At 56.4% G+C, this 25,823-nt stretch overlaps 1 protein-coding gene across 1 annotated transcript in view; it reads right to left on the bottom strand.

Annotated features, from left to right (window-relative positions):
- Positions 1 to 25,823, bottom strand: part of CACNA1H (calcium voltage-gated channel subunit alpha1 H) — a 136,411-nt gene that overhangs the window by 97,182 nt on the left and 13,406 nt on the right. The window contains exons 4-5 of the mRNA XM_068146523.1: positions 23,581 to 23,740; positions 14,716 to 15,031 (exon numbers count right to left, since the gene is read on the bottom strand). Coding sequence (XP_068002624.1) covers positions 14,716 to 15,031; positions 23,581 to 23,740 — 476 coding nt within the window. The remainder of the gene's footprint in view (positions 1 to 14,715; positions 15,032 to 23,580; positions 23,741 to 25,823) is intronic.

The following is a 25,823-nucleotide window of genomic DNA, read 5'->3' as shown; positions in this document are numbered from 1 at the left end:
TCTGGAGGGCTGAAAATGCTCACCTGGCTCTAGGAATATTTGAGATGTAATTAGAATTTGCATTATTTCCTCCTGACTTGTAAAGCAAGGGGACACAGGAGGGATAAACAGGCTGCTGGGCTTTCCTTCTGCTTGATGCCATCCCTGGGGATTCATTCTTGGATTCCTCACCCAGTAGCAGCAGTACCAAGGGGAAGGATTCCTGAGCTGCCAAGGAGTAGAGTTTGAGCCATCCTGAGAGGCAGCCTGCTCACAGACATCTGTCCTCTGGCTCTGGAGGGATGCAGGGCAGCACACACACAGCCTCCTGCCTGGACTTCAAACAGCATCTATGATTTTTACAGCTTCTGTCCTTTCAAGAGCTCCCCATGGCTTCAGCAGCACGTTCTTACCTACTCCAAGATCTCACAGCACATTCCCAGCAAGGCCTCAGTGCAAATGGGAACCAGACCAGCTGAACTGGAACCATTTGAATCAGCCATCCTCCCTCAGGAAAGGCTGAGAGAGAGCCCTGGGGCTGTTGAGCCTGGCAAGTGGCCTGAGAGGGGATCAGATCAATGCTCAGAAAGAGCTAAAGGCTGGGGGGCAGGAGGCTGGGGCCAGACTCTTTTCAGTGGTACCCAATGATAGGACAAAAGGAGATGGGCACAAACTGCAACCCAGGAGGCTCCATCTGAGCAGGAGGAGAAAATTCTTTGGTGTGAGGCTGCTGGAGCCCTGGAGCAGGCTGCCCAGAGAGGTTGTGGAGCCTCCTTGTCTGGAGAGACTCCTGGACACCCACCTGGCCATTGTGATCCTGAGCAAGCTGCTGTGCAAGCCCCTTCTTTAGCAAGGGGGACTGGGCTGGATGATCTCCAGTGGTCCCTTCCAGCCTGCACCATGCTGGGATTCTGGGAACTTGCCAACAGGAGGGGCAGACACTACAGACTGAACTCCTCAACTCTAGCTGGAGCCAAGTCAAAGGCATCTGCATGGGCACAAGGATCACTGCTGCAGTGCACTCTTTGTTACCACACCTTAGGCTCAGACCAGCTGAACCCAGCAGCTCTTGGTGCTCTCCCATGAACACAGATGCATCTTTTTAGCTCTGCTTTGCCTTCTGTTCCTCCTTTGGGGCACCCTGGACTCAGCACCTCCTACTTCACTAAGCAGAAACAACTTCCTTCTCCTTTCACCTTCCAGCCTGATTAATCCAGCTGACTGCAGCACCAGCACGTGGCCCTCCAGAGCCCTTTTGAGATGTCTCACAAAGACCTGGAGCACCTTCCCTGTGCTTTCCAATCTCAGCAATCCATTCTCAGTAATTAAGTTCTGCTTGAGCCATGGCTGCTCCCAGGCAGACATGTGAAACAGTGGCTCCAAGTGGAGCAGTTCAAAGCCTCCAATAAAAGCAATGGGCAATTATTTATCCACAGTGATAAGGCAGCAAGAAACACAGTTCCTAATCCTGCTCTGATGAGAGAGATGGGCCAGATAGGTGGCAGGCTAAAGTGCAGGGAAAGAGCTGAAAGATTCAATCAAGATGATTGGCAGAGATGTTCCTGGAGGGTGCTGCCAACTGCAGTCACGTGCTGTGGAGCTGGTGGGTGAGGAGATGCTGCCCCTTGGCAAGGGGAAGTCATGGAATGGTCTGGGCCAGAGGGGACCTCCAAAGGTGCAGAATCCAGAATCAGAATAGAATAGAATAGAATAGAATAGAATAGAATAGAATAGAATAAACCAGGTTGGAAAAGACCTCAGAGCTCATCAAGTCCAACCTCTCACCCAGCACCATCTGATCAACTACACCATGGCACCAAGTGCTTCATCCAGGCTCCTGTTAAACACCTCCAGGGATGGGGACTCCACCACCTCCCTGGGCAGCACATCCCAAGGGCCAATCTCTTTTGCTGGGAAGAATTTCTTCCTCACCTCCAGCCTGAACCTCCCCTGCTGCAGCTTGGGACTGTATCCTCTTGTTCTGGTGCTGGGTGCCTGGGAGAGGAGCCCAACCCCCAGCTGGCTCCAACCTCCCTTCAGGTAGCTGTGGAGAGCAATGAGGTCACCTCTGAGCCTCCTCTTCTGCAGGCTAAGCAACCCCAGCTCCCTCAGCCTCTCCTCCCAGGGCTGTGCTCCAAACCCCTCTGCAGTCAGCAGGGGCAATCTCAACCAGATCAGGTTGCCCAGAGCCCTGTCCAGCCTCACCTTGACTACCTCCAGGGATGGGGCTTCAGCTCCCTCCCTGGGCAACCTGCTCCAGTTCCTCATGGTAAAGGATTTTGGCTTCAAAGGAGTGAGATTCCAGGCAGAGAATGAAGCTGTCCTCCAAGACACAGAAGATCATAGAAGTGTTTTGGTTGGAAAAGACCTCCAGGACCACTGAGCCCAACCTTCAACCTGTGACCACCATGGACATTAAATCATGGCTCTGTCTGCTCCTTGCCTGCTCATTTCAGTCTTTCTTTGCCTCTTGCACAGCACAGACAGGGGTGGGATTAGTCATTTGCCTCCCATTAATAGCTATGGACATCTGTCCCAGGGAGCTGGAGGAGTCACCCTGCCTGGAGGTGCTCAGAAACGTGCAGAGAGGGCACAATGGGACAGGGTTCAGTGAGCAGAGCAGAGCTGGGTTGATGGTTGGAAGTGATGAGCTGGGAGGTGCTTTCCAACCTCACTGACTCCACAGCTCTGTGGTTCTACTAAAGCCCTGAGCCTTGTGCCTCATCCTGTCTCCCAGGACTGGAAGAATCCAGCAGAGAGCTCACTCAGGTGAACATCAATACAGACTTGGACTGCACTGCTCCTTGGCTTGGGCACCACTCACCCAGGCCCCAGCCAGGCACTCCCTTAGCACTACACAAACGTGAGCAGGTTGTGAGAGTGGATAACCAGATATCTATCCATCTATCTATCCATCTATCTATCTGCCTACCTATCTATCCATCCATCCACCTATCCATCCACCTATCTATCTATCATCTATCTATCCATCCATCCATCCATCCATCCATCCATCTTTATATCTATTGTTTATGTCTCCTGTCCTGGGCTTCTGCTCCTGCTGGCTTACTCATGCAGCAGCAATCCCCTCAGCTGTGGGTAAGATGCTCAGCTCCTTTAGAGGCTCATAACTGAGGTCTTCTAGTCCAGCTGATCAGAACCAATCAAAAATCCAGAGTGAGAGCCACAGGGGAGGTCTGGACTGAAGGCACTCAGAGCCCCTCACTGTTCCCAGGGAGGCTGGAGGTTTGCTTTGGTTTTTCTGGGGTCACTTCAAAGGTCTCTGTAGAGCAATTTCTTTTATTATGTCAAGAAGTTCTCATCATAAAAACCTCTTCTCTTTGAGCTCTGCCAAAGGCTTTGCAAGCTCTTGGCTAGAATCCATTCAAAAGAGGTTTGGTTTGCTTTTGTTTCTTTAGTGACAGGTAAGAAAAAGAAAGAAAAGCAGCATTCAAGGGGGGAAAAAAAACCCCACAGCAGCAACCCCCCAAACCTAACAGCCCAACCACTCTAATTAGTGAAGTCAAGCACTGAAGTGTATTAGAAAGCACTAATGGCAGGTGCCAGATGGACAGCTGCAGACAGAACTCAACCCTGAGGTGCCACCAATCAATCGAGGCAAGGCTGGAAAATTCCTGAGGGAAGCAGAGCTGGAAAGGTTGTCAGAGCTGACTGCAGAGTGTGCAGAGCTCCAGCCTGGCCCTCAGAACTGCTACTCCTCACTGCAAGCTTTCACTTCCACCACGGCTTGAGCACCAGTGTGCACTAGAGCTGGACACGCCACTGGCAGGGGTGCTCCAAAGCCTCATGAGAGTCAAAGCTGTGCCCTCAGCACTGGAGCTAAATACAGAACACAGAACTAACCAGGCTGGAAAAGGCCTCAGAGGTCAGGGAGTCCAACCTCCGCCCCAGCACCGTCTGACCAACTAAACCATGGCACCGAGTGCCTCATCCAGGCTCTTCTTAAGCCCTTCCAGCGATGGTGACTCCACCAGCTCCCCGGGCAGCACATCCCAGGGGCCAAGCCATAGGCTCCAAAAATGGCCTAGAACTTTGCACAGCAAAAGGAAGCTTAGCTGCTGGCCCTCTGTCACACACTAAATAATGCAAGATCCTCAGCTGAGAGCAAAGCCATCACCGACTTGGGATGGCTGCTGCCTGTAACAAATCACTCCCCAGTCCATATTCATGAGGTTTGATTTACTGTGATAATTATCCTCTGCCTTCATTGTTTGTGGGCAAAGTATCTCCTGCACAGGGAAGGGGTTTCACTGTTTAGCTCCAGCAATCAGGAGTCCATTATCATGGAGAGAGCCAATAAATCAGAGCTGTGTAGCAGAGCAAGGCTGCAAGATGAGAGTCTGAAGTGAGGAGATGGGGACTGCAGCCAAAGCCAGAGGCTGCCTTGCAGAGCAGTGAGGGGTGGCAGCTCTTCCTCAGACACCACTGCCTGGAGCACAGCAGCAGTGTGGGGTGCTGGCACAAAGGTCAGGACTGCAACCATCTCCCCTCTGACACCTTGCTTCAAATGGTATCAGAGATCAAATGAATTGTGGCCAGCAGGGTGAGGAAGCAGGGGGCAGGAAATTCTGGCCCCTTGCTTCACTCTGCTGGGACCCTGCTTGCAGTCCTGGGGCAGCTCTGGAGTCCTCAGCACAGCACAGACAGGAGCAGGGCCAGAGGAGGCCACAGCAGTGATGGGAGGGCTGGAAGCTCTCTGCTGTGAGGCCAGGCTGAGAGGGTTGGGGTTGTTCAGCCTGGAGAGGAGGAGGCTCTGGGGAGACCTTCTGGTGGCCTCATTACTTAAGGAGGATGATCAGAAGGATGTGCACAGGCTGGAGTGAGGTGGGACAACAGCCTTCCACAGCTGGGGTGTGCAGCAGGTTTCTGTGCCATGCTGAGTCCCACAGGTTAGCAGGGCCAGATTTGGACTGGGGGTGGCCTCCCTGACTTGTGCTGTGTGGGGCAGTTCCTCCTAACCTTCACAAGGAAGCTGAGTTTTCAAAAGCCTCTCAACTCCTCCTCTGGGAAGCCCTCTGAGAGGCTTTAAAGGGGCTGGGAGTTTTTAGGTGGTGCATGCAGCATTCCTGTGCAGAAAAGGCTCTTGGTCTGCCTGACCAGACTAACAACAACAACAAAATAAGCACCACCCCAAAGCCCATCATCTAGACTGAAATATTTCCAGTGACCCCAAACCCCAGACACAAGTCCAGTGACACAACATCATCCTGAAGCTGTGGAAATGAAAAGCTCAGAACTCTTTCTTTTGGCTTTTTTTGGGCCAGGTTCAGCCCAGGTAAGCATTGTTGACATGGCTCAGAGCTCAGAACTCTTTCTTTTGGGGCTTTCCCTGGCAAGCAGCACCAGAACAAGAGGACACAGTCTCAAGCTGTGCCAGGGGAGGTTCAGGTTGGAGGTGAGGAAGAAATTCTTCCCAGCAAGAGAGATTGGCCTTTGGGATGTGCTGCCCAGGGAGGTGGTGGAGTCACCATCACTGGAAGGGTTTAGGAAGAGCCTGGATGAGGCTCTTGGTGCCATGGTTGAGTTGATCAGATGGTGTTGGGTGATAGTTTGGACTTGATGATCACAAAGGTCTTTTCCAACCTGGTTTATCCTATCCTATCCTATCCTATCCTATCCTATCCTATCCTATCCTATCCTATCCTATCCTATCCCCAGGTTCAGCCCAGGTAAGCATTGTTGACACCTGGCTCAAAGCTCAGAACTCTTTCTTTTGGGGTTTTCCCAGGCAAGCAGCACCAGAACAAGAGGACACAGTCTCAAACTGTGCCAGGGGAGGTTTAGGCTGGAGGTGAGGAAGAAATTCTTCCCAGCAAGAGAGATTGGCCACTGGGATGTGCTGCCCAGGGAAGTGGTGGAGTCACCATCCCTGAAAGGGTTTAGGAAGAGACTGGATGGGGTGCTTGGTGCCATGGTTTAGTTGATCAGATGGTGCTGGGTTGGACTGGATGATCTCAAAGGTCTTTTCCAACCTGGTTAATTCCATTCCATTCCATTCCATTCCATTCCATTCCATTCCATTCCATTCCATTCCATTCCATTCCATTCCCATCCCTTGCCCACATTCAGCCCAGGTAAGCACTGTTGCCACCTGTCTCAGAGCTCAGAACTCTTTCCTTTGGGTGTTTTGGGCCAGGCTCAGCCCAGGTAAGCACTGTTGCCACCTGGCTCCAAACTTCAAGACCAAACCACTTAACAAAAAGAGTCCTTTTGGCCAAAAGCAAAGTAAATGAACAAATAAACATCTACTCAGTGACCTCTGAGAAGTTGGGCACCAAGTGTGCCAGCTGCTGCTGAGAAGCACAGCCCACAAGGCCACACACTGCATGCAGCAATACAACTGCAGCTGGAAGCCTCAGGCTCTTTTGCTTCCTCCTGCTTCTCTGTGCCTTTTGGCTGGTCCCCAAAACATTTAAGACAGCTGGAAGTGGAAGAACAGAGGTTGCAGCAGACAGGCAAGCAAGTGTAGTAGTAGTACTTAATACTCTTGAGACACTGGGGTAATCCTTCCTGAGCTGTCACTCTGTAAGGAACTTGCTGGAGGGAACCTGAGGTCCCTCCAAAGCAAGAGAAAGAGGTCCCCAGAAGGTCTCTATTAATATCCATCAGTCACAGCCCAGCCAAGAGGAAGATGAGGCATGAAAATGCTCAGGGGGTTGGAGCACCTCTGCTACAAGGCCAGGCTGAGGGAGCTGGGGCTGTGCAGCCTGGAGAAGAGAAGGCTCTGGGGAGACCTAATAGCAACCTGCCAGTACCTGAAGGGGCTACAGGAAGGAGGGGGAGAGACTGCAGGGACAGGACCAGGGGCAATGGCTTCAAAGTAGGGCAGAGCAGATTGAGATTGGATGTGAGGAACAAGTTCTGCACCATGAGGATGGTGAAACACTGGAACAGGCTGCCCAGGGAGGTGGTTGAGACCCCATCCCTGGAGCTACTCAAGGTGAGGCTGAGCAGGGCTCTGGGCAAGCTGCTGTAGCTGGGGATGTCCCTGCTGCCTGCAGAGGGGCTGGGCTGGATGAGCTTTGGAGGCCCCTTCCAGTCCAGACTATTCTGATTCTGTGATTCTCTGTGGCAGTAGGAATCAAGAGGGTTTACCCTGCCAATTCTTTCCTACCAGCAGGTTCCAGAGCAGAGGTTTTTGCCTGCCTAAGGGGAAGCAATGTGAGAGCTTCAGGGTTTGTCTCCTCAGACAGGATCTTTTCTCAACTGACAGTCTAGACAAGGAGGGACTCCAAGCTCACTCTTGTGTTTGGCCACAGCAGAAGTGCATTGAAGTCGAGCTCATTTTCCCTCTAATTCCAGCAGAAGATGTGGTTTCCATTACAGATTAGCTGAAGGATTTCCAGGAAAGGGAGAGATCCTCAGGGAAGGATTTCAATCATGATGACCAGAGGCTGAAAGAATGTAAAGCAGGCAGTGGCTGTGGAATAGATCAAGGCAGCAAATGATAGTGAGATAAATGAACACTCCAGCCCTGCACCCTCTCAGCTGGCCCTTCCACAGGCTAGCAGGGGTGCAGACCCTGGCAGGAGCAGAGGCAGCACCACGGAGACAAAGGAAGCTGCTCGGCAGCACAGCACCCAGGGTCAAGGTGAACAAATCCTGGCCTGGGCTGAGCTGGCTTACACAAGCTCCCCAGGGCTCTCCTGACAGGCTGGAGCAGGGAAGGGGTAGCTTCCCACCCCTCCAGAAGGGCTATTTCAGCAGGTGGCCTGCAGCACAGGGCTGTCCCTGCCAGCTGTGCCTCTGCTCGGGCAGCCTGCCGGCGCCTGGGGCAGCCACAGAAGGGCAAATGAAGGAGGAAGAGAGTGGCAGCACTTCTCCTACTGCCCCCACCTCAAAGCTGTTCTCTCTCCTGAGCTGCTCACCCACACCCTGATGGCTGTGGCATACTCCTGGCTCTGGGGTGACCAGGTGCAAGGAGCAGTTCTCCACCTAAGCTCCATCCTGCCAGGAGCACACCTGCAGCCCCTGCTGCTGCTGCCGGTCCTCTCAACGCTGCTCCATTTCCAGGCATCTTCCTTCAGAGGGTGATTCAGCTTCTTTTCTTCCTCCCCACTTCCTTGGGCATTCTGATCATGCTGAGCACCTGCTGGGCTGTCTTCAGCTCTCCTGAACACCAGCAAGGAGTTTTTTCTTCCCTGACAGCAGCAGGGGGGCTGCTGAATGCAAAACGCTCCGCTGAGAATTCCCTCGCCTAGGGCCTGCTGGGGATGGGCCAGAGATGTGCTGCTTCTGTGACTTGATTAACTTGTTAACTGAGATGGCTTCTTAAGCAGAAGCAGCGTGCTCTCAGAGGTACACAAACCAGGAATGGAATCATGCACCTGAGAGCTGCAGCCAAGGACAAAGCCTCTCATAGAACACCACAGCTTAGGATCATAGAATGGCTTGGCTGGAAGAGACCTCCCGAGCTCACCCAGTCCAGCCCCTGGCAGGCAGCAGGGACATCCTCCACTGGATCAGGCTGCTCAGAGCCCTCTCCAGCCTCACCCTTCAGTATCTCCAGGGATGGAGCCTCAGCTCCCTCCCTGGGCAACCTGTTGCCGTGTTCCACTACCCTCATAGTAAAGACTTTCCCCCTGACACCCAACCTGAATCTACTCTGCCCTAACTTTAAACCATTGTCCCTCCTCCTATCACTCCAGGCTTTTGGAAGCACTCCCTCTGCAGCCTTCTGGTAGACCCCCTGCAGGTACTGGCAGGCTGCTATTAGGTGTCCCCAAATCTTCTCTTCTCCAGGCTGAACAGCCCCAGCTCCCTCAGCCTGGCCTCATAGCAGAGCTGCTGCAGCTCCTGGAGTACTTGTGAGGAAGAGGTCATGGAGCAGGTAGCTCAGGCAGCACCAGCAGTGCCACTGCCCCTCTGAGCTGCCAGGCCAATTCCTCTTGGACTGGCTCAGCATTCCCTGAAAGGCCCAGGTCATTTTTACTCCCCCCACACCTTTGCTTTCAAAGCTCAGCCCTCCCAGCTGCATCCTGGAGGGAGGCACAGAGGAACAGAGCTTTTTTAGCTTCATCTTGCCTTGGTTCTTCTGTTGCTCTTTTGGCTTTGCCTCACTCAGCTTGGCCAGCAGCATTGCCTCTGGATGCAAAGTGCTCAACCAGCTCTGACTTCTCTGCAAGCCAGACATGAAATTGTCTAAGCAATGGTTCTGTGGTTTGCAAAGTAGCCTAAATCATCTCTTCCTCCCCAGCTGTGCATCTCAGCAGCCAGCCAGCCAGCCTCCTTTTGTTTCAGCAGGGTGTCTGCATTCACAGAATCCCTGCGTGGGGAGGGCTGGAAAGGAGCTCTGGAGATCACCCAGTCCAACCCCCTGCTGAAGCAGGGCACCCACAGCAGCTTGCCCAGGGGCACAATGGCCAGGGGGGGTTGGAGCCTCTCCAGAGGTGAGACCCCACAGCCTCTCTGGGCAGCCTGCTCCAGGCCCCCAGCAGCCTCACAGATAAGTTTTCCTTTTTGTTTAGGAGGAACCTCCTGGGCTTCAGCTTCTGCTCACTGCCCCTTGCCCTGGAGCTGGGTGCCACTGACAAGGCTCTGGCCCCAGCCTCTTGCCTCTCCCCCTGCAGCCCTTGCTGAGCACTGCTCAGCTCCCCTCTGGGGCTGCTCTTGGAATAAACCATTTATTTAGAATAAACCAAACCAGGTTGGAAGAGACCTTCAAGATCATTGCATCCAACCCATCAACCAATCCAGCACCACCTAAACAGCTAACCCATGGCACCAAGCACCCCAGCAAGTCTCCTCCTGCACACCTCCAGGGATGGTGACTCCACCACCTCCCCAGGCAGCCCATCCCAATGGGCAATCACTCTCTGTGTGTAGAACTTCTTCCTAACATCCAACCTAAACCTCCCCTGGTGCAGCCTGAGACTGTGTCCTCTTCTCCAGGCTCAGCAGCCCCAGGGGCTCTCAGCACTTCCTCCCCACAGAGCAGCTCCAGGCCCCTCAGCATGCAGGTTTTTGACTCCATTTGACTATCTCCAGCAGTTTGCTGTTTCTCTTGAGCTGGGGGGGGAGGGATTCAGGCCTGGCCCTGCTGGTTAGGGAGGTCCCAGCGCTCAGGTTGCTCCACAGAGAGTGTCAGGCACTGAGATGAGGTTGGACTTTGGCTAGGTGAGCAATCCATCATCTGCAGTGTGACAACAACCCCTGCAATTACTGCTCCTGTTGTGGTGGCTGCAATTCAGAAAGGGATCTTAATACCATGCCAAACCTCACAGTTCATTTAGGTTTCATCTCCTTTCATTTACTCTGTAATAAGCTAATTAGTCCCCATGATTGGCCATCCAGCATGCCTTTGTAACAACTACATACATGAATTAGCCTATTGCACAACAAATGGAGGGGAGCAAAGCATCAATCATCTGCAGGATTGCATAAGGAATTCTGATCCTCTCAGGCACCCATGGATGCAGCCAGCAGCATCACTACCCTGAGGACAAGTGCAGGGTCCTGCACCCGGGGAGGAGTCACAGCAGGCACCAGGACAGGATAGAGGCTGCCCTGCTGGAGAGCAGCTCCATGGAGAAAGACCTTGGAGTGCTGGGGGGCAGCAAGCTCTGCATGGCACAGCAAAGTGCCCTGGGGGACAAGAGAGCCAATGGGGTCCTGGGGTGCAGCAAGCAAAGTGTGGCCAGCAGGGCTGGGGAGGTTCTGCTGCCCCTCTGCTCTGCCCTGCTCAGACCACAGCTCCAATCCTGTGCCCAGTTCTGGGCTCCCCAGGTCAAGAGAGACAGAGAGCTGCTGGAGAGAGGCCAAGGCAGAGCCAGGAGGATGCTTAGGGGACTTGAGCATCTCCCCTGGGAAGAGAGGCTGAGAGCCCTGGGGCTGTTGAGCCTGGAGAGGAGAAGGCTGAGAGGGATCTGCTCAATGTCTCTCAATAGCTGAGGGCTGGGGGGCAAGGGGAGGGGGCCAAGGTCTTTTGGTTGGCACAGCAATAAGCCAAGGAGCAATGGAGACAAACTTGAGCAGAGAAGGTTTCAGCCCCACATGAGGAGAAACTTCTTTCCAGGGAGGCTGCCAGAGCCCTGGAGCAGGCTGCCCAGAGAGGTTGTGGAGTCTCCTGCTCTGGACACATCCAAACCCCTCCTGGGTGCATTCCTGAGCAGCCTGCCCTGGGTGATGCTGCTCTGGCAGGGGGGTTGGACTGGATGATCTCTGGAGGTCCCTTCCAACCTCTAAGGTACTGTGAGACATTAAGGTTGGATCTACTGTCTGATGCTTCTGACTCACTCTTCTACTTGGCAGGTCAGGGACATTGGCACTGCTTGGGTCACTGCCCTGCTGTGTGTCAGGTGACTTCCAACCTCAGCATCACTACCTTGCTCTTCAATGTCTTTCAGCTTGGTTGCTTCAACCCAGACTCTGGCAGCTGAAGGAGCTTGGCCAGGGGCTTGATATCCCCCTGCCTCAGTGCACTCTTCCCAAGGATGTGATAGCCTTAGTCTGGAGGTTAGAGAGACAGAAGCTCTTAAGAGTGAGGGTGGGGAGGCACTGGGAGAGGTTGCTCAAGGAGGCTGTGGAGCTCCTCTCCATGGAGGTGGTCAAGGTCAGGTCAGGCATGTGCTGCCCAGGGAGGTGGTGAAGTCAGCATCCCTGGAGGTGCTCAAGAGGGGACTGGATGTGGCACTTGGAGCCATGGTTGTGTTGTCAGGAGGTGCTGGGCTACAGCTTGGACTTGGTGGTCTCTGAGGTCTTTGCCAAGCTTATTGAGTCTATGATTCTGTGAGATGAGACCTTGAGCAACCTGGGCTGGTGTCCCTGCCCATGGTGGGGGGTTTGGAACTAGATGATCTTTAAGGTCCCTCCCAAGCCAGACCATTCTGTGGTTATCCATTTTGGAGGCCTTCAGGTTTCTCTCTGAAGCTCTGCTCTGGGTTTGGTTCATTTGCAGCCAGCCCCTGCCCATGGAAGCTCCTGGGCACGACTTGCACTCCCTGCCCTCGGAGGTTTCCTTCTGCATCTCACCTGTGGGGCTCCTTTCACCACCCTGCCTTCTGACAGCCCTTGAGGCATGCAAGATTTCCCACCCATCTGGGATAAATCATGAGATGCTCAGCCCAGCCCAGTCCTGAGGCTGCCATCAGGCAAGCTGGAGCCTTGCCAGACCTCGAGGCTGAGTCCAGCACTGTAACCCCTGCAAAGAGCCACATGGTCACTGCTCCCCAGGAGAGACCAAGACAGCTGGACTTGTCTCATCCAGAACACAGAGTGTTTTCTGCCCACCAATTCAACACTAGCTCACAGGGAAGCTCCTCAGCTCCTGAACCCATCACTCCTGCATGACTCCTCTAGCTGCTGCCCTGGTGCCCTCCAGCTTCAGCTCTTCAGTGCCATGAGAGCACAGCCCAAGAGCTTTTATTTGCCAAATGCCCTCTGCTCACAGCAGTTGTTTTGGTGCAGCATCCAGCCTCGGGGGGTGGATGATTTACTCTTTTCATACCTGGACTTAGAGTGAATCCTTCCAAGGGGGATAAAGATGTAAGGAGAGATTTCTGGCTGGAAACACTCTTTAGTGTTTGGATGACCCAGGCAGCTCTGAAGCCAGCCACAACCCCCTTGGCAGCTGCCAGGATGATCTATGGGTACAATATCCAACTTTGCCAGACACTCTCCCCTGCCCAGAGGGATCACTTGAAGCCTCTGCTGTGGCTGCTGCGGTCCTCCTGGGTTAGAGCTGCACATTTGCAGGCTGAGGAAATGGAGCAGCAACAAGAAATGGAAGCTTGCAGCCTGCAAGAAGGCTCTGGGAGGGGAAAGGCAGCAGGACCCCTGGAGAAGCACCAGCAGCCCCTGGAGAAGCACCTGCTCATTCCCCCTGCAGCAGCACAGCCACCCTGCAACGTGTTGCCCTCTGCCCCTTCTCGGGTGGTGGGAGCCAGCTGGGACCCCCTGGGCACAGCCATCAAGCTCTTGTCAGAGAAGTGTGCAAGAGCAGAAGGAAAGGAGAGAATGCAAGAGCAGAAGGAAAGGAGAGAATGCAAGAGCAGAAGGAAAGGAGAGAATGCAAGAGCAGAAGGAAAGGAGAGAATGCAAGAGCAGAAGGAAAGGAGAGAATGCAAGAGCAGAAGGAAAGGAGAGAATGCAAGTGCAGCAGGAAAGGAGAGAATGCAAGTGCAGCCAGAGACCTATCTGCCACTCTCCTTTGATTCCTCTCTCCTCTATGCCACACTTGCAACCAGCCAGGAGTGGTCAAAGAATTGCCATGGCAGCTCCACTCCTGACATAGCAACTCCAGGAAAGAGCCAAGGCCCAGGGGAGACCTTCTTGCTCTCTGCAACTCCCTGCAGGGAGGCTGGAGCCAGTGGGGGTTGGGCTCTTCTCCCAGGCACCCAGCACCAGAACAAGAGAACACAGTCTCAGCCAGGGGAGGTCCAGGCTGGATGCTAGGAAGAAATTCTTCCCAGCCAGAGAGATTGGCCATGGGAATGTGCTGCCCAGGGAGGTGGTGGAGTCCCCATCCCTGGAGGTGTTTAGGAAGAGCCTGGCTGAGGCCCTTGGTGCCATGGTTTGGTTGCTCAGATGGTGCTGGGTGAGAGGTTGGACTGGATGAGCTCTGAGGTCTTTCCCAGCCTGGTTAATTCTATTCTATTCAGTTGCCCCTTTACAGCTTCCAGGTGAAAATGGAAAGTTATGAAGTGCACACCTCGATAGGAAGGCAGCAGGGAACCCATACATGAAATGCAGAGCTCTGAAGGAGCACATCCTGCTCACCACTGCAGCCCTGCACCCCTAAGAACCAAGCCCCCCAGCACCCCCTGCTCACCACTGCAGCCCTGCACCCCTAAGAACCAAGCCCCCCAGCACCCCCTGCTCACCACTGCAGCCCTGTGCCCCTAGAACCAAGCCCCCCAGCACCCCCTGCTCACCACTGCAGCCCTGCACCCCTAGAACCAAGCCCCCCAGCACCCCCTGCTCACCACTGCAGCCCTGTGCCCCTAGAACCAAGCCCCCAGCACCCCCTGCTCACCACTGCAGCCCTGCGCCCCTAGAACCAAGCCCCCCAGCACCCCCTGCTCACCACTGCAGCCCTGTGCCCCTAGAACCAAGCCCCCCAGCACCCCCTGCTCACCACTGCAGCCCTGTGCCCCTAGAACCAAGCCCCCCAGCACCCCCTGCTCACCACTGCAGCCCTGTGCCCCTAGAACCAAGCCCCCCAGCACCCCCTGCTCACCACTGCAGCCCTGCACCCCTAGAACCAAGCCCAAACCGTGTCATTGAGCTAGTTCCCACCTGTTAGTCTTGCTTAAGGACCCTGACAAGACTCTTCACTTCTTGCTGCTGCAGCAATGGATCAAACCTTTCACTCTCAGAGCCCCCCTGGGCCTTGCCCAGGTCTGATCTGCAGCGCTGGAAGTCGCCACTCTTTCGTCTGTCTCCAGAGGTACTCCCTCCCCTCCCCTCCCCTCCCCTGAAAGGGCACTGAACATTTTCTTGGTTGTGGGGGTTTTTGTTGGTTGTTTTTTCCTCTCCACATGCTCTCCTGCCACCTTTGTGCAGGCTCCTGCCCAAGCCCTCTCCTGGATGTAGCTCTGCTTGCGCTCTCAGGCAGATGTCTTTCTCCTCCGGTACCTTGAGCGAAAGCTTTCCAACCAAAAGGTGACCAACCCCACCCCACCCCAATCCCACCCCAACCCCACCCCAGCCCCACCCCAGCCCCATCCCACCAATAATGATGAAAAGGAGCCAGGGAAACGCTCAGGAGAGCCCTACCTGGAAAATAGCTATCCAGGCATAGCCAATGTTGTCGAAGTTGATGGCTCCGTTGTGGGGGTTGAGGTCCCCGGCCACGCAGACGTTGTAGTACTGGTTCCAGTTGATGCAGGCATTCCTGCTGCTGAGCTCAGGGCTGTACAAGCTCGGGCTGTAGGAGTCTATGCTCAAGGTGCACTCCACCTTGTACTCCTTCCTGCTGGGGATGTTGGAGCACTTCTGCATGCCGTTCTCCCGGTGCGAGGAGCAGATGAAGGGGTTCTCCTCCGCCTCGTCCGTGCGGTAGTAGGGCTGCAGGAAGGTGAGGTTGTACGTCCTGGGGTGCCAAGAGAGAGGCAGTCACTGAGCTGGTTTGCTTGGAAGAGACCTCTCAGAGCAGGAGGAGTCGTTGGCCACTGGGATGTGCTGCCCAGGGAGGTGGTGGAGTCGCCCTCCCTGGAGGTGTTTGTTGAAGAGGGGATGGGATGTGGCCCTTGGAGCCATGGTTTGGCTGTCAGGAGGTGCTGGGTGACAGGGTAGGGTCCCAAGCCCAGGACTTGATGGTCTCTGAGGTCTTTTCCAGCCCTATTGATTCTATGATTCTATTCTGTTGAGCCAGCAGTGCCAGGTCACCACTCAGCCACGGCCCTCAGCACTGCTCCTGCAAGGCTGCTCAGCCCAGCCAGGGATGGGGACTCAATCACCTCCCTGAGCAGCCTGGGCCAGGCCTTGAGAACTCTTTGGGGGAAGAAATTGTTCTTAATGTCCAACTTAAGGCCCCTGGTGTGCAACTGAAGGCTGTTTCCTCTTGCCTCATTGCTTGCTCCTTGAGAGAGGAGCCCACCTCCCACCCGGCTCCAGGCTGCTTTCAGGCAGTTGGAGGCAGCAATGAGGTCTCTCCTCAGCCTCCTGTTCTCCAGACTAGGCAGCCCTCAGCTGCTCCTCCCCAGCCCTGCTCTCCAGGCCCTTCCCCAGCTTTGTTACCCTCTCTCTGGACCTGCTCCAGCATCTCAATGTCCCTCTTGGATTGAGGGGCCCAAAGCTGTCTCCAGCAGTTGAGGTTTCAGCAGCCTGCTTGCTGACCCTGGTTTCTCTGCCTGTATTTGCCCTTTAGCCTTCAGCCCCACCAGGCTGAGGATGGGAAGCCACAGCTGAGGTACCAGCCCCTGCCTTTGTCTACAGAGCTTCTTTTGTTGCATCCTGAAAGGCTTCCCCTAGCAGAGAGCAGTGGGGAGCTGAGGTAAGAGGGCACAGAGAGGCCAGGTGCTGCCCCAGGAGCCAGGGAACAACTTCCTTCTACCTGAGGCTTTCAGAGGCAGCTCTCCTGGTGCTCAGATCAGGCTTCAGGAGAGCTGTGATGCCAGAGCAGCTTTGCCATCCATTTGCCCCTCAGCATGTCTCTGGGATGAGTGAGCTCAACTTTAATGAGGAGAGAGCCAGCCACAAGCCAGCTCAAATTCCTCCTGTCCTCACATCAGGGCAGAGAGAGCCCACATTAATAGGAGCTGTGTGCTTACTGCAGAGCTGATTTAATTGGCCTGGATCAGGTTTATGGCTCTGCTACAGCCCAGATGAGCAAGAGCTGGGAGTGCAGCATGGGCAGGGCTTGCTCTGGGGCAGGGCAGGCAGCCAGCAGAGCCCAGGCCCCCTCCTGCTGCTTGGTTAGCAGGAGTGAGACCCCACCAGCACCTTGCCTGCTCCCCATGGGGAAGTGCCAAGCCCTAGAGGAGACTACCTGCTGCCTTCAGAGCTGCAGGGGTCTGAGCTGCTGCCCAACCAGCAGGAGATAAGGGGAGGGCAGCACCCAAGCTGCACAACCAAGCAGGATGTGGGGAGAAGATAAGCAGGTCGTCCTGCAGGACAGAGAGCTCTGGGCCTCTCTGCTTCTGGAGCACCTAACCATGGAACAAACGTGGCTGTGAGGAGTGCCAGCCTGCTGTCACTCCACAGAGCTGCCCCCAGAGCCCTCCAGGCCAACAGGAGTCACCCAGCAGCTGCACTCGAGGCAGCAGCAATTGCTGCAGGGCAGAGCCAGGGGAAAGCAACCTGAGTGACTCTCCTGGGCAGTCTGCTTCTCCTCCAGCAGTGAGATCAGCTCGGGATGGGTGCTGAGGGTCCAGCCAGCTTCAGCACCAGGCAGGAGCAGCCAGTCAAGGGGAGGGGGCACTGTTCACTGGTAATTAAAGGTACTCACCAGCTGCTCCCCTCCCACTGCAGCAGTCCCACACCTCTAGGCACGACTCTAACAGCTCCTTCCCTCTTCCTCTGCCTTAGATTCAAGAGACCAAGAGGATGGGTTTCCCTCCAGGGCTGACTAAAAGCCTTCCCCTAAGCTGATGTCACCTGGGAGGAAACTCCCATCTAAACCAAGCTGAAGGGAAGGCTGAGAGGCAGGCCAGGATGGCATTGCTGGCACAGACACGACAGTCAGCAGGGTCTGTCACACAGAGGGGGGCACTGTAGGGGCTTGCAAAGGATGAGGACACACCAAGGAGCAGGGATGTGCCTGGCAGTGCTGCTGGCAAAGACAGCTGGGGGGAAGAAAGGGAGGGAGGAAGAGAAGAGACTCCTGACTCAGGAGCAGCAGGCTGAGCCCCAGCAGCTCCCTTTTGGCCTTAGTGAGTGTGCTGGAGGGGCTCAGGGGAGGTGCAAAGGGCTCCTGCACCCTCAGATGCAGTGGGAGCTGTACTTGGGATATCTCTGCCTGCAGCCACAGGGCTGCCTGAGCCTGCTCACCCAGCCAGGTTCTGGGGGGGTTCTGCACCTCCATGGTGCAGCCCAGGGCAGAGCCATCCCAGCCCCAGGAAGGACATCATCCCCTGGATCCTCCAGGTCTGAGGTCATGGGGGCATGGCTCACTGGCCTCCTCCCAAGTCACTCAGTACCAGGTGCTCAGCAGCTCTGAAGTCTGCCAAAGAGGACACTGGGATGAGTGCATTCCACCCCCTGAGCCCACCTCTGCCCCCAGAGCAAGCCTGGGCTACCCTCCTCACTGCCTGCTCCAGCACAGCAGAGCTCTGGGCTCCCACTGCCCTCCCCAGAGCTGACAGCAGGACACAGGCAGAGACAGCTCCTGCCAGCTCAGCCCTGGGTCTGCTTGGGCAGCTCAGTGCTGCTGCTGCTGCTGCTGCTGCTCAGAGCAGAGGCAGCCACGGAGGTGAGTCTCAGATGGCAACCTGCAGACCTGGAACTGCACCCTGAAGGCCCAGCCCTGCCACCCAGCCCTGGGGGAGCCTTGCAAACATCCCTGGCTCCTGCTCCTTCCCTTTCAGACAGCACTGATCAAAGCTCTTTGATCTGGATGTGCCACTCCAGTGGCACCCTGCTCCACACCACACATGATCTTTCCAGGAAAAGCCTCTCCAGAGGCAGCAGCAGGAGGAGGAGGAGGAGGAGGAAGAGGAGGTGTGAAACTCCACCCAAACTCCTTTCCTTCACCCCCTGGAAGCAGCAGCAGCCCAGCAGCAGCTTCCTGAGCTCAGCCAGCCTCTGGCAGCAGGCAGGCTCAGCAGGTTGTGGGCCAGCATCATTAGGATTGTACCCAGAGCAAAGCTGGGCTTGCAGGGGAGCAGGAGCAGCTGGAGGGATGACTGTGTGATGAGCAGCCATGGCTGCACAAGCTCCTTGCCTGGGAGCAGTTGGTGGCTAGAGGCAGATGCTCACCCAGGCAGCAGCTCCTCCCCAGCCTCACATCCCAGCTCCCCCTTCCACCACACTGCTGCACACCACACAGCCAGCACCACCCCTGGCCTGCAGCCCTCTGCCCTCTCAGCTGCAGGGCTCTGACACATGGTCATGGTCACAGAGTCCTTTACCATCACCCAGTCCAAGCCTTACCCAGCACTGCCCTGTGCTAAGCCACGTCCCTCAGCACCACCCAGGGCTTTGAAACCCCTCCAGGCATGGGGAGTCCACCACTGCCCTGAGCATCTTGGGCCAGGGCTTGGCAACCCTAAGGGAAGAAATCATTCCTCAGGTCCAACCCAAGCCTCTCCTCCAGCAGCTTGAGGCTGCCTCCTCCTCTCCTGTTCCTTGTTCCCTGGGAGAAGAGACCAACCCCCCCCAGCACCAACCTTCTTTCAGGGAGCTGCAGAGATCCAGAAGGTCTTCCCTCAGCCTCCTTTTCTCCAGGCTGAAGATCCTAAGTTCCCTCAGCTGCTCCTCACCAGCTCTGTTCTTCTGAGCTGAACTTAGCACTCAAGGCACAGCCTCCCCAGTGCCGAGCCCAGGAGCATGATCCCTGTCCTGCTCCTGCTGGCCCCACTGCTGCTGATGGAAGCCAGGCTGCAGCTGGCCTTCTTATCCCACCTTAAGCACTTCATTTCATCCCCCACAGCTGATCTCCAATCTCCTGTTCCACCCAGTCCAGCTGGGCAGGCTGGAGGGGCCAGAGAGAAGTCTCCCAGCCAGCTCTGCTGGAGCCTGTGCAAACAGTTCCACTGGAGGGAAGGAGCACAACCAGGCTGGGGCCCTGCAGGACCAATCCCTGCCCTGTGCAGCACTTCCCTATTCCCTACACATGACTGCAAGGCTCCTTGGTGAGCCACACAGAGCTGAGAGGCTGCCTGCTCCCCATGAGTCACCATTCAGGAAGCCTTGGGCTGTAGCAGAAACACTGCCTGCAGGTACAGCATCCTGGGCTGTGATCTGATGAGCTGTAGAGGGAAGATCTGGGCACAGCCCCCCTGGAGAACACAAGAACACCACTTTGGTGGCTGTGGGAGGAAGAAGGGAAGCAGGAAAACAAAGCCCAGCTTGCCTGCAAAGGGTGGGTGAAGCTCGACTTGGCTCTGCTGCTGCTGACTGCTCTCATCCTCCCCTTTCCTCTGCCTTGCTCAGCTTGTCACTGCCCCCAGAGCAAGGTACCAGCCCGAGGGGCTTCCCAGCACAGGCCACTGTGTGCTCTGCTCAGCCCTTCTCAAGTCCTTCCTCATCTGCCAGGGACAGCAGGAGCCTCCAGCCAGCAGGCAGGGACCTGCACCCTGCCACCACCAAGCAGAGTGGGGAAGGGACACAGCAGCAAAGCCTTGTGGAATCACAGCATCCCAGACTGCTTGGGGCTGGAAGGGACCTTTGCAGGTCAGCCAGTCCAATCCCCCTGCACTCAGCAGGGACTTCTGCAGGGACAGCAGCTTGCTCAGGGGCATGAAGAACCTGACCTGGAAAGGATGCTCCAGGGATGGAGCACTGAACACCTCTCAGAGCAGCCTGGGCAAAGGTTTTGCCACCCTCACAGTTCCTCTGCCTGAGGACCCTGCTGAAAAACAAACAGCAAGCCACCACCAGACAACAAGGAAACCCAGGAGGAAGGAGAGCAAGAATGAGAAGCAGCAGTGCTGCAGCACAAGGGACTCCCCAGGATCCACCAAAATGAATGAGCTAGCTCTGCCAAGAGCATCTACCTCTGTGTGCAGGGGAGGTCAGTCTGGCTTCCTCCTGGCCTGCCAACAGGCATGCTCCAAGGAAGTTATTAATGGTAATGAATCCACTCCTCAGCAGACCCCTGTGCTCCAGGGGAAAGCCAGGAGCAGCTAAGCCCCAGCAAGGACCTCGTTAGCACATTAGGAGGGATTAGCACCCCCTGCTCGGCCAGCTGCCCGGGGAAGATCCTCCTCTGGGCTGGCAGCAGCTCTGCAATGTGCTTCTCTGTCCCTGGGCACCTGCAGAGGCAGCAGGGACAGCAATGGGGCAGGAGAATCCTTCCTGCCTGCCTTCCCTCCTTCCCCATGTCACAGGAGCCTGAAGATTTTGTGCTCTGCCTTCCCCCCTTGCCTCAATCCCCCCAGCACATCCATCCCACACAGGACATCCTCCACAACCACTGGAGTACAGTGTGGGCACTGAGCACAGCCCTGCTTCAGCTTTCTGAGCAGCACAGGAGGGAAGAGAAGAGGTGGAGGAAACTCAGCACCAAGCAGGATCTGTGCCCTCCATGAGGAGATTGTCCTCTGGAGGAAGTCCTGTTGACAGCCCAAAGCTGGAGCAATCAAGCAGAAGGCAGAGGCACCTTTCAGACAAACTCAGAGCTGGCTGTCCTGGCTGTGCCTTCTTGCTGCTCCACAAGAGCCAAGGAGCCAAAGGCAGCACAGTGCTGAGCAGGTGCTGAGTTAATCAAGGCTGAAGTGCTCACATTATAGCTGTCCTGCAGCATTAGATAAACACAGAGTGCTTCACAGCTCTCTCCCTTCTGCTTCCATCCCACTGAGGTCCTTCAAAGGCTCCAGGAGGGGGGAGATGCTCCTCTGCACAGCAGCCCAGCCAGGAGCAGCCCCAGCAGCAACAAGCCAGAGGAGCTGGGGGTGACCCAGCAGCTCATGCTGGCAGGAGGGAGCCAGAGGGGCTGTGTGGGGGACACACACATCCTGGAGGTGCTGCAGAGGAGCTGCTGGCTTCTCTTGCCCTTCCCACACCGGTGCTGAGCCTCCTTCTCTCAGACTAGCCCCACCAAAAGCCCTTCCTGAGATGCCTCCTCCAGCTCCCACTGCCAGGGATCTCCTCACTCACTCAGGTAGCACTGGAGACCATCCTGGCACTGCTGTTCAGGGCCTCCAAAGCCCTCCTCAGCCTCCACCCTGACCTCCAGAGCAGGCTGGGAAGTGAGAGCTGCTCCTGTGTCCCGAGCAGCAGTGACCCACTTGGGTTTGCTTCTTGGCAGCCTGCTGCTGCCACAGCCCAGCAGCTGCCTCTGAGTCCTTCCAAGTCACTGCTTACAGGCAGCCCTTAAAGCAGCCTCCTTCCAGCAGGACACTGCAGTGCTGCAGGGCAGCTTCCAAAGAGAGAAGGGAGCTATTTCCAGCACATCCTCACAGCAGCCCCCAAGATGCTAGCAGAACAGACTCCCTGCAACAATAGCTGCATGCCTCGAAGCAGCCAACTTCCAGGGGGGGCTGAAGAGAAAAGGTTTCCCCAGGAAGAAGAATGATGGCAAGTGGAAAAGATATAAATACTCCAAGCCACTTCTTCCCTCTGAAGCCTGCTGGGAAGCTGAGTGGCCCAGAAGGCTGCTGGCAGCAAGTGTGCAAAGGGGAATGGGGCAGAGGAGGAAGTCTGCTTGGAGCATTGCTCTCTGAGCTCAGCTGCACTCAGCTGCCTCCAGGAAAGCTCTGGGGCTATGACCCTTCCTCGTGGTGCAGCCTGGACTGTGTTCAGCTCCTCACCTCCAGTTTCAAGCAGTTCTGGTTTCATCTGGGAGTGTTTGACACCATCACCAGGGTGAGCCTCACCAGTAACTCAGACCTCCCTCGTCATGGGCTCATAAGGAAGGAGCCAGAACCATCACAGAACCAGCCAGGCTGGAAAAGGCCTCAGAGATCATCAAGTCCAACCTATGACCTAACCCCTGACACCTCCTGGCAACTCAACCAGGGCTCCAAGTGCCACATCCAAGCCTCTGTTGAACACCTCCAGGGATGGGGACTCCCTGGGCAGCACATTCCCATGGCCAGTCTCTCTTGCTGGGAAGAACTTTCTCCTCACCTCCAGCCTGAACCTCCCCTGGCACAGCTTGAGCCTGTGTCCTCTTGTTCTGGTGCTGGGTGCCTGCCTGGCAGAAGAGACCAACCCCCACCTGGCTCCAACCTCCCTGCAGGGAGTTGCAGAGAGCAAGAAGGTCTCCCCTGAGCCTCCTCTTCTGCAGGCTAAGCAACCCCAGCTCCCTCAGCCTCTCCTCACAGGGCTGTGCCCCAGACCCCTCCCCAGCTTTGTTGCTGCTCTTCTCTGGACTCCTTCCAGCATCTCAATGTCCTTCTCATCTGCTCAGCCCCAACCTGGGGGCATGCCATGCCTGTCCAGCTTGTAGCCCCCCCCAGGCTCCTGGAGGGCTGCTAAACCTCAGTTTAGGCAGAGGACAATAGCTCTGGGATGTAGTTGGACTTGGCAGGCAGAAGCAGATGACCAGAATCTCACTCCCCATTGCCTGCAGAGCTCTCTTCTGTTTACTTCTAACCAAAACAAGAGCTTAACTCTAATCCTGCCTCCCCTGGGTGAAGGTTTTGCTCTCCTTGGCAGCTCTCCCTGCAAGGGGGTGGATGGTCAAGGCTCCCCAGCACCAGCAGCTTGGTACAAGGATGGAGCACGAGGACACAGCCATGGACTCTTTCCAGCCCAGCCCTGTGCTTGACTTTTCACCTCGTGCAGATGGCATCCTGCTGCTGTCAGCAGGCCCTGCTTGTCTGGCCTGGTGCTGGATGTTGTGGTCCATCTGCACACCAGCAGGGAGATCTAACCCTGAAGGGCTTTCCCTGTTCCTGCCACTCCACTGGCTTCCCTCCACACACTTTGCTGTTGGGGTGTTAAAGACCACTGCAGGAGTGAGACATGGCCCAGAGCCTGGAGCTATGGATCCATGAGGATGAACCCAGGAATGGCTCCCTATGGATCCCTCAGAACAGCCACCCTGAGCTCCCAGCACTCTGGGATGGCTCCTAGCTGGAACTGGAAGGGCTGTTCCTTGCAGCCAGGCTTCTCAGGTCTAAAGTCAAGCAAGTACAACCAAGGCAACATCTTCAGTGTGGGTGATGATGCCACAGCAACACTGTCCTGCACCACAGGCATGCCAGAAGCCTCCTTTCTCCAGGTGGAATGCTCACATCATCCTGGAGCACCAAGCAACCAGGCCCCAGACTGTGCACAGCCACCCAAACTCACCACTGGCTGCTGCTGGAGGAGATCTGGGAGCCACAGAGCCACAGGACTGAGCCCCAGCTCTCTCAGCCTGTCCCTGCAGGAGAGCTGCTCCAGCCCCCTGACCACCCTCACGCTGCACCCAGCCCTGCACCCCCGCTGCTTGCTGACCCTGCCTGAGGGCTTCTCCGACAGAGGAGAGGCAGAAAGGCAGAAAACATGGAGCTCTGGGGGGGTTGGGGTTCTCTGGGGGGCTGTACTTACATTACAAAGTTCCTGTCTATGAAGCACCTGTTCCTGAGCAGCCCTGCCCAGAGCTGCACGCCCACGATCCCGAAGATGAAGAAGACAAAGAAGCACAGGAGGAGGACGTTGCCTAACATAGGCAGAGTGTCTAAGAGCAGGGTGACGAGGATCCTCATGCCTGTGGGGAGAAGGAGAAGGCAGGTTAGAAGAGCTCCTTGCTGGGGGAGTGCCACACCAGCCCCTGCCTGCCTGGGTGGCCAGTGCCTGCCGGGCAGAGCCCCTGGGACCTTTGTGCTCCCCTCCCCACATGAAGGCTGGAAAGGGAGGGGGGGTTAGGATCATGGGATCCCAGGATCAGTCAGGGTTGGAAGGGACCACAAGGATCAGCCAGTTCCAACCCCCCTGCCATGGTCCAGCTACTCTCTGCTCTTCCTCTTGTCCCATGTACCAGGGAGGAAGGGGGGGAGAGGAGGAGGCTGTTGGGAACCCCCTGGTGTTGTCCAGGGGGAGAGAGGTGTCTTGTGTCAGCTGTGCATCACCAACCTGTGCCAGGGTTGCCCATTCTGTACCTTTCCATTGCATTTCCTCTTGCCAGGTGGCAGCTTTGCTGCAAGCACAGCTCCACTTGCCCTCCAGCTCAGCTAGGCTGCCAGGTTTTATTTGGGGGGGTGTTCCTCCAGGTTAGCTGGGGGGAGGGGGGTGGGGGTGGGTAATTTCTGACCCACCACAGTGGGGCTGCAGATGTTTCCAGGGTCACAGCACTTCACAGCACCTGAGGGTGGGCAAAGCTCTGCAAGGCAGCCTTCCCTGGAGAGCTGCCCCCAGCAGCCTGCCCAGAAACTCTCAGCCTGTGTTGGTAAAGGCATTGAACACCTCCCCTTGAGTCACAGCAATCATCCAGCAAACCAGTCCAGAGGCTCATGCAGGCTCCCAGCTGAAGCTGCTTCAAGAGCCTCATCCCTGCACAACTCCTCCTCCACGGAGCTGTCCACAGCTCTCTGAGCTGGACCCCTTCAAGCACTCCAAGGTCTCCCTGGAGCTTTCTCTTCTCCAGAACAACCCCAGCTCTCTCAGCCTGGCTTCCCAGCATTGCTGTGGCCTCCTCTGGCCCTGCTCCTGCCTGTGCTGTGGACTCCCAAGCTGGCCCCAGCACTGCAGGGGAGGTCTCAGCAGCGCAGAGTGAGGCATTGCCTGCCACTCTCTCTGGCAATGCTGAGATGCAGCCTGGCATCTGTAGACTCCAGAGATGGGTGCTGGGAGGAGCAGGAGGTCCAGGGCAGCACAACCTGTGCAGTCCAGCGTCTGCCAGGCCATGGCAGGCAGCAGCAGCAGGAGCTGGAGCCCTGTCACACCACCTCACCCTCCTGCTCGTCTCCCTCTGCCAGCGGAAGCGCAGCGCAGCCAAGCAGGGCTGGAGCTGCTGCTCCCCTGGCAGCACAGCACGGGTGGCTAAATCCCCCTGGCCAAGAGAGCTGCACTAACAAATAATTAGGTGTGAGTAACAACCTCTGCAGCCCAGGGAAGAGCCTTTCAAGGTCTCCATGCCCAGCAGAGTCTTGGCTGCCTTGTGGCTCCCCACCGCTGGCACCGGCAGTGGATTCCTGCCTGCGGGAGCCATGACTCTGGCACCCATGCCCTGTGCCAGCCCTCCCCACGCCCTCAGCTGCCCTCCAGGCCCTATCCCCATGCCACCCCGTGGGGGAGGGACCCCGTGCTGGCAGGCAGGCTGTGGTGGGAAGCGCAGGATGCCGGCCAGCAGCCTTGCTGCCGTCCCTCGTAAGCGCAGCAGCGGTGCCAGCAGCAGGGCTGGCAGCAGCCTCTGCTCCAAGGATGAGGGAAAGCCCAGGGCTGGAGGCAAAAGGGGCTTTGATTTGTGTAAAGCCACCAGCAGGCCCCCAGGAGCACATCCACAGCGCTGCCCTTCAGGTGTGCCTTGCAAATCTCTCCTGGGAAACAAGGGCTACAAAGGTGCTGAGGGGATTGGAACAGCTCCCTCAGGAGGGAGACTGAGAACTGGGGGGGTGGGTAGTCTGGAGAAGGCTGAGGGGGGATCTCATCAGTGCTGATCAATACTTAAAGGGTGGGTGCCAGGAGGATGGGAGCAGCCTGTTTGCAGCAGTGCCCAGTGACAGGACAAGGGCTGAGGGGCACAAGCTGGAACATAAGAAGCTCCTTCCAAAGGTGAGGAGGAACTTCTTCAAGGGTGCTGGAGCCCTGGGGCAGGCTGCCCGGAGAGGTGCTGGGGTCTCCATCTCTGCAGG

Source organism: Melanerpes formicivorus, unplaced genomic scaffold (assembly GCF_026170545.1).
Source record: "Melanerpes formicivorus ecotype bairdi unplaced genomic scaffold, bMelFor1.0.p_v2 SCAF_14, whole genome shotgun sequence".
Classification (NCBI taxonomy): Eukaryota; Metazoa; Chordata; class Aves; order Piciformes; family Picidae; genus Melanerpes; species Melanerpes formicivorus.
The sequence above is the reverse complement of the archived record's forward strand: the minus strand, read 5'-3'. Positions and strand labels throughout refer to the sequence as shown.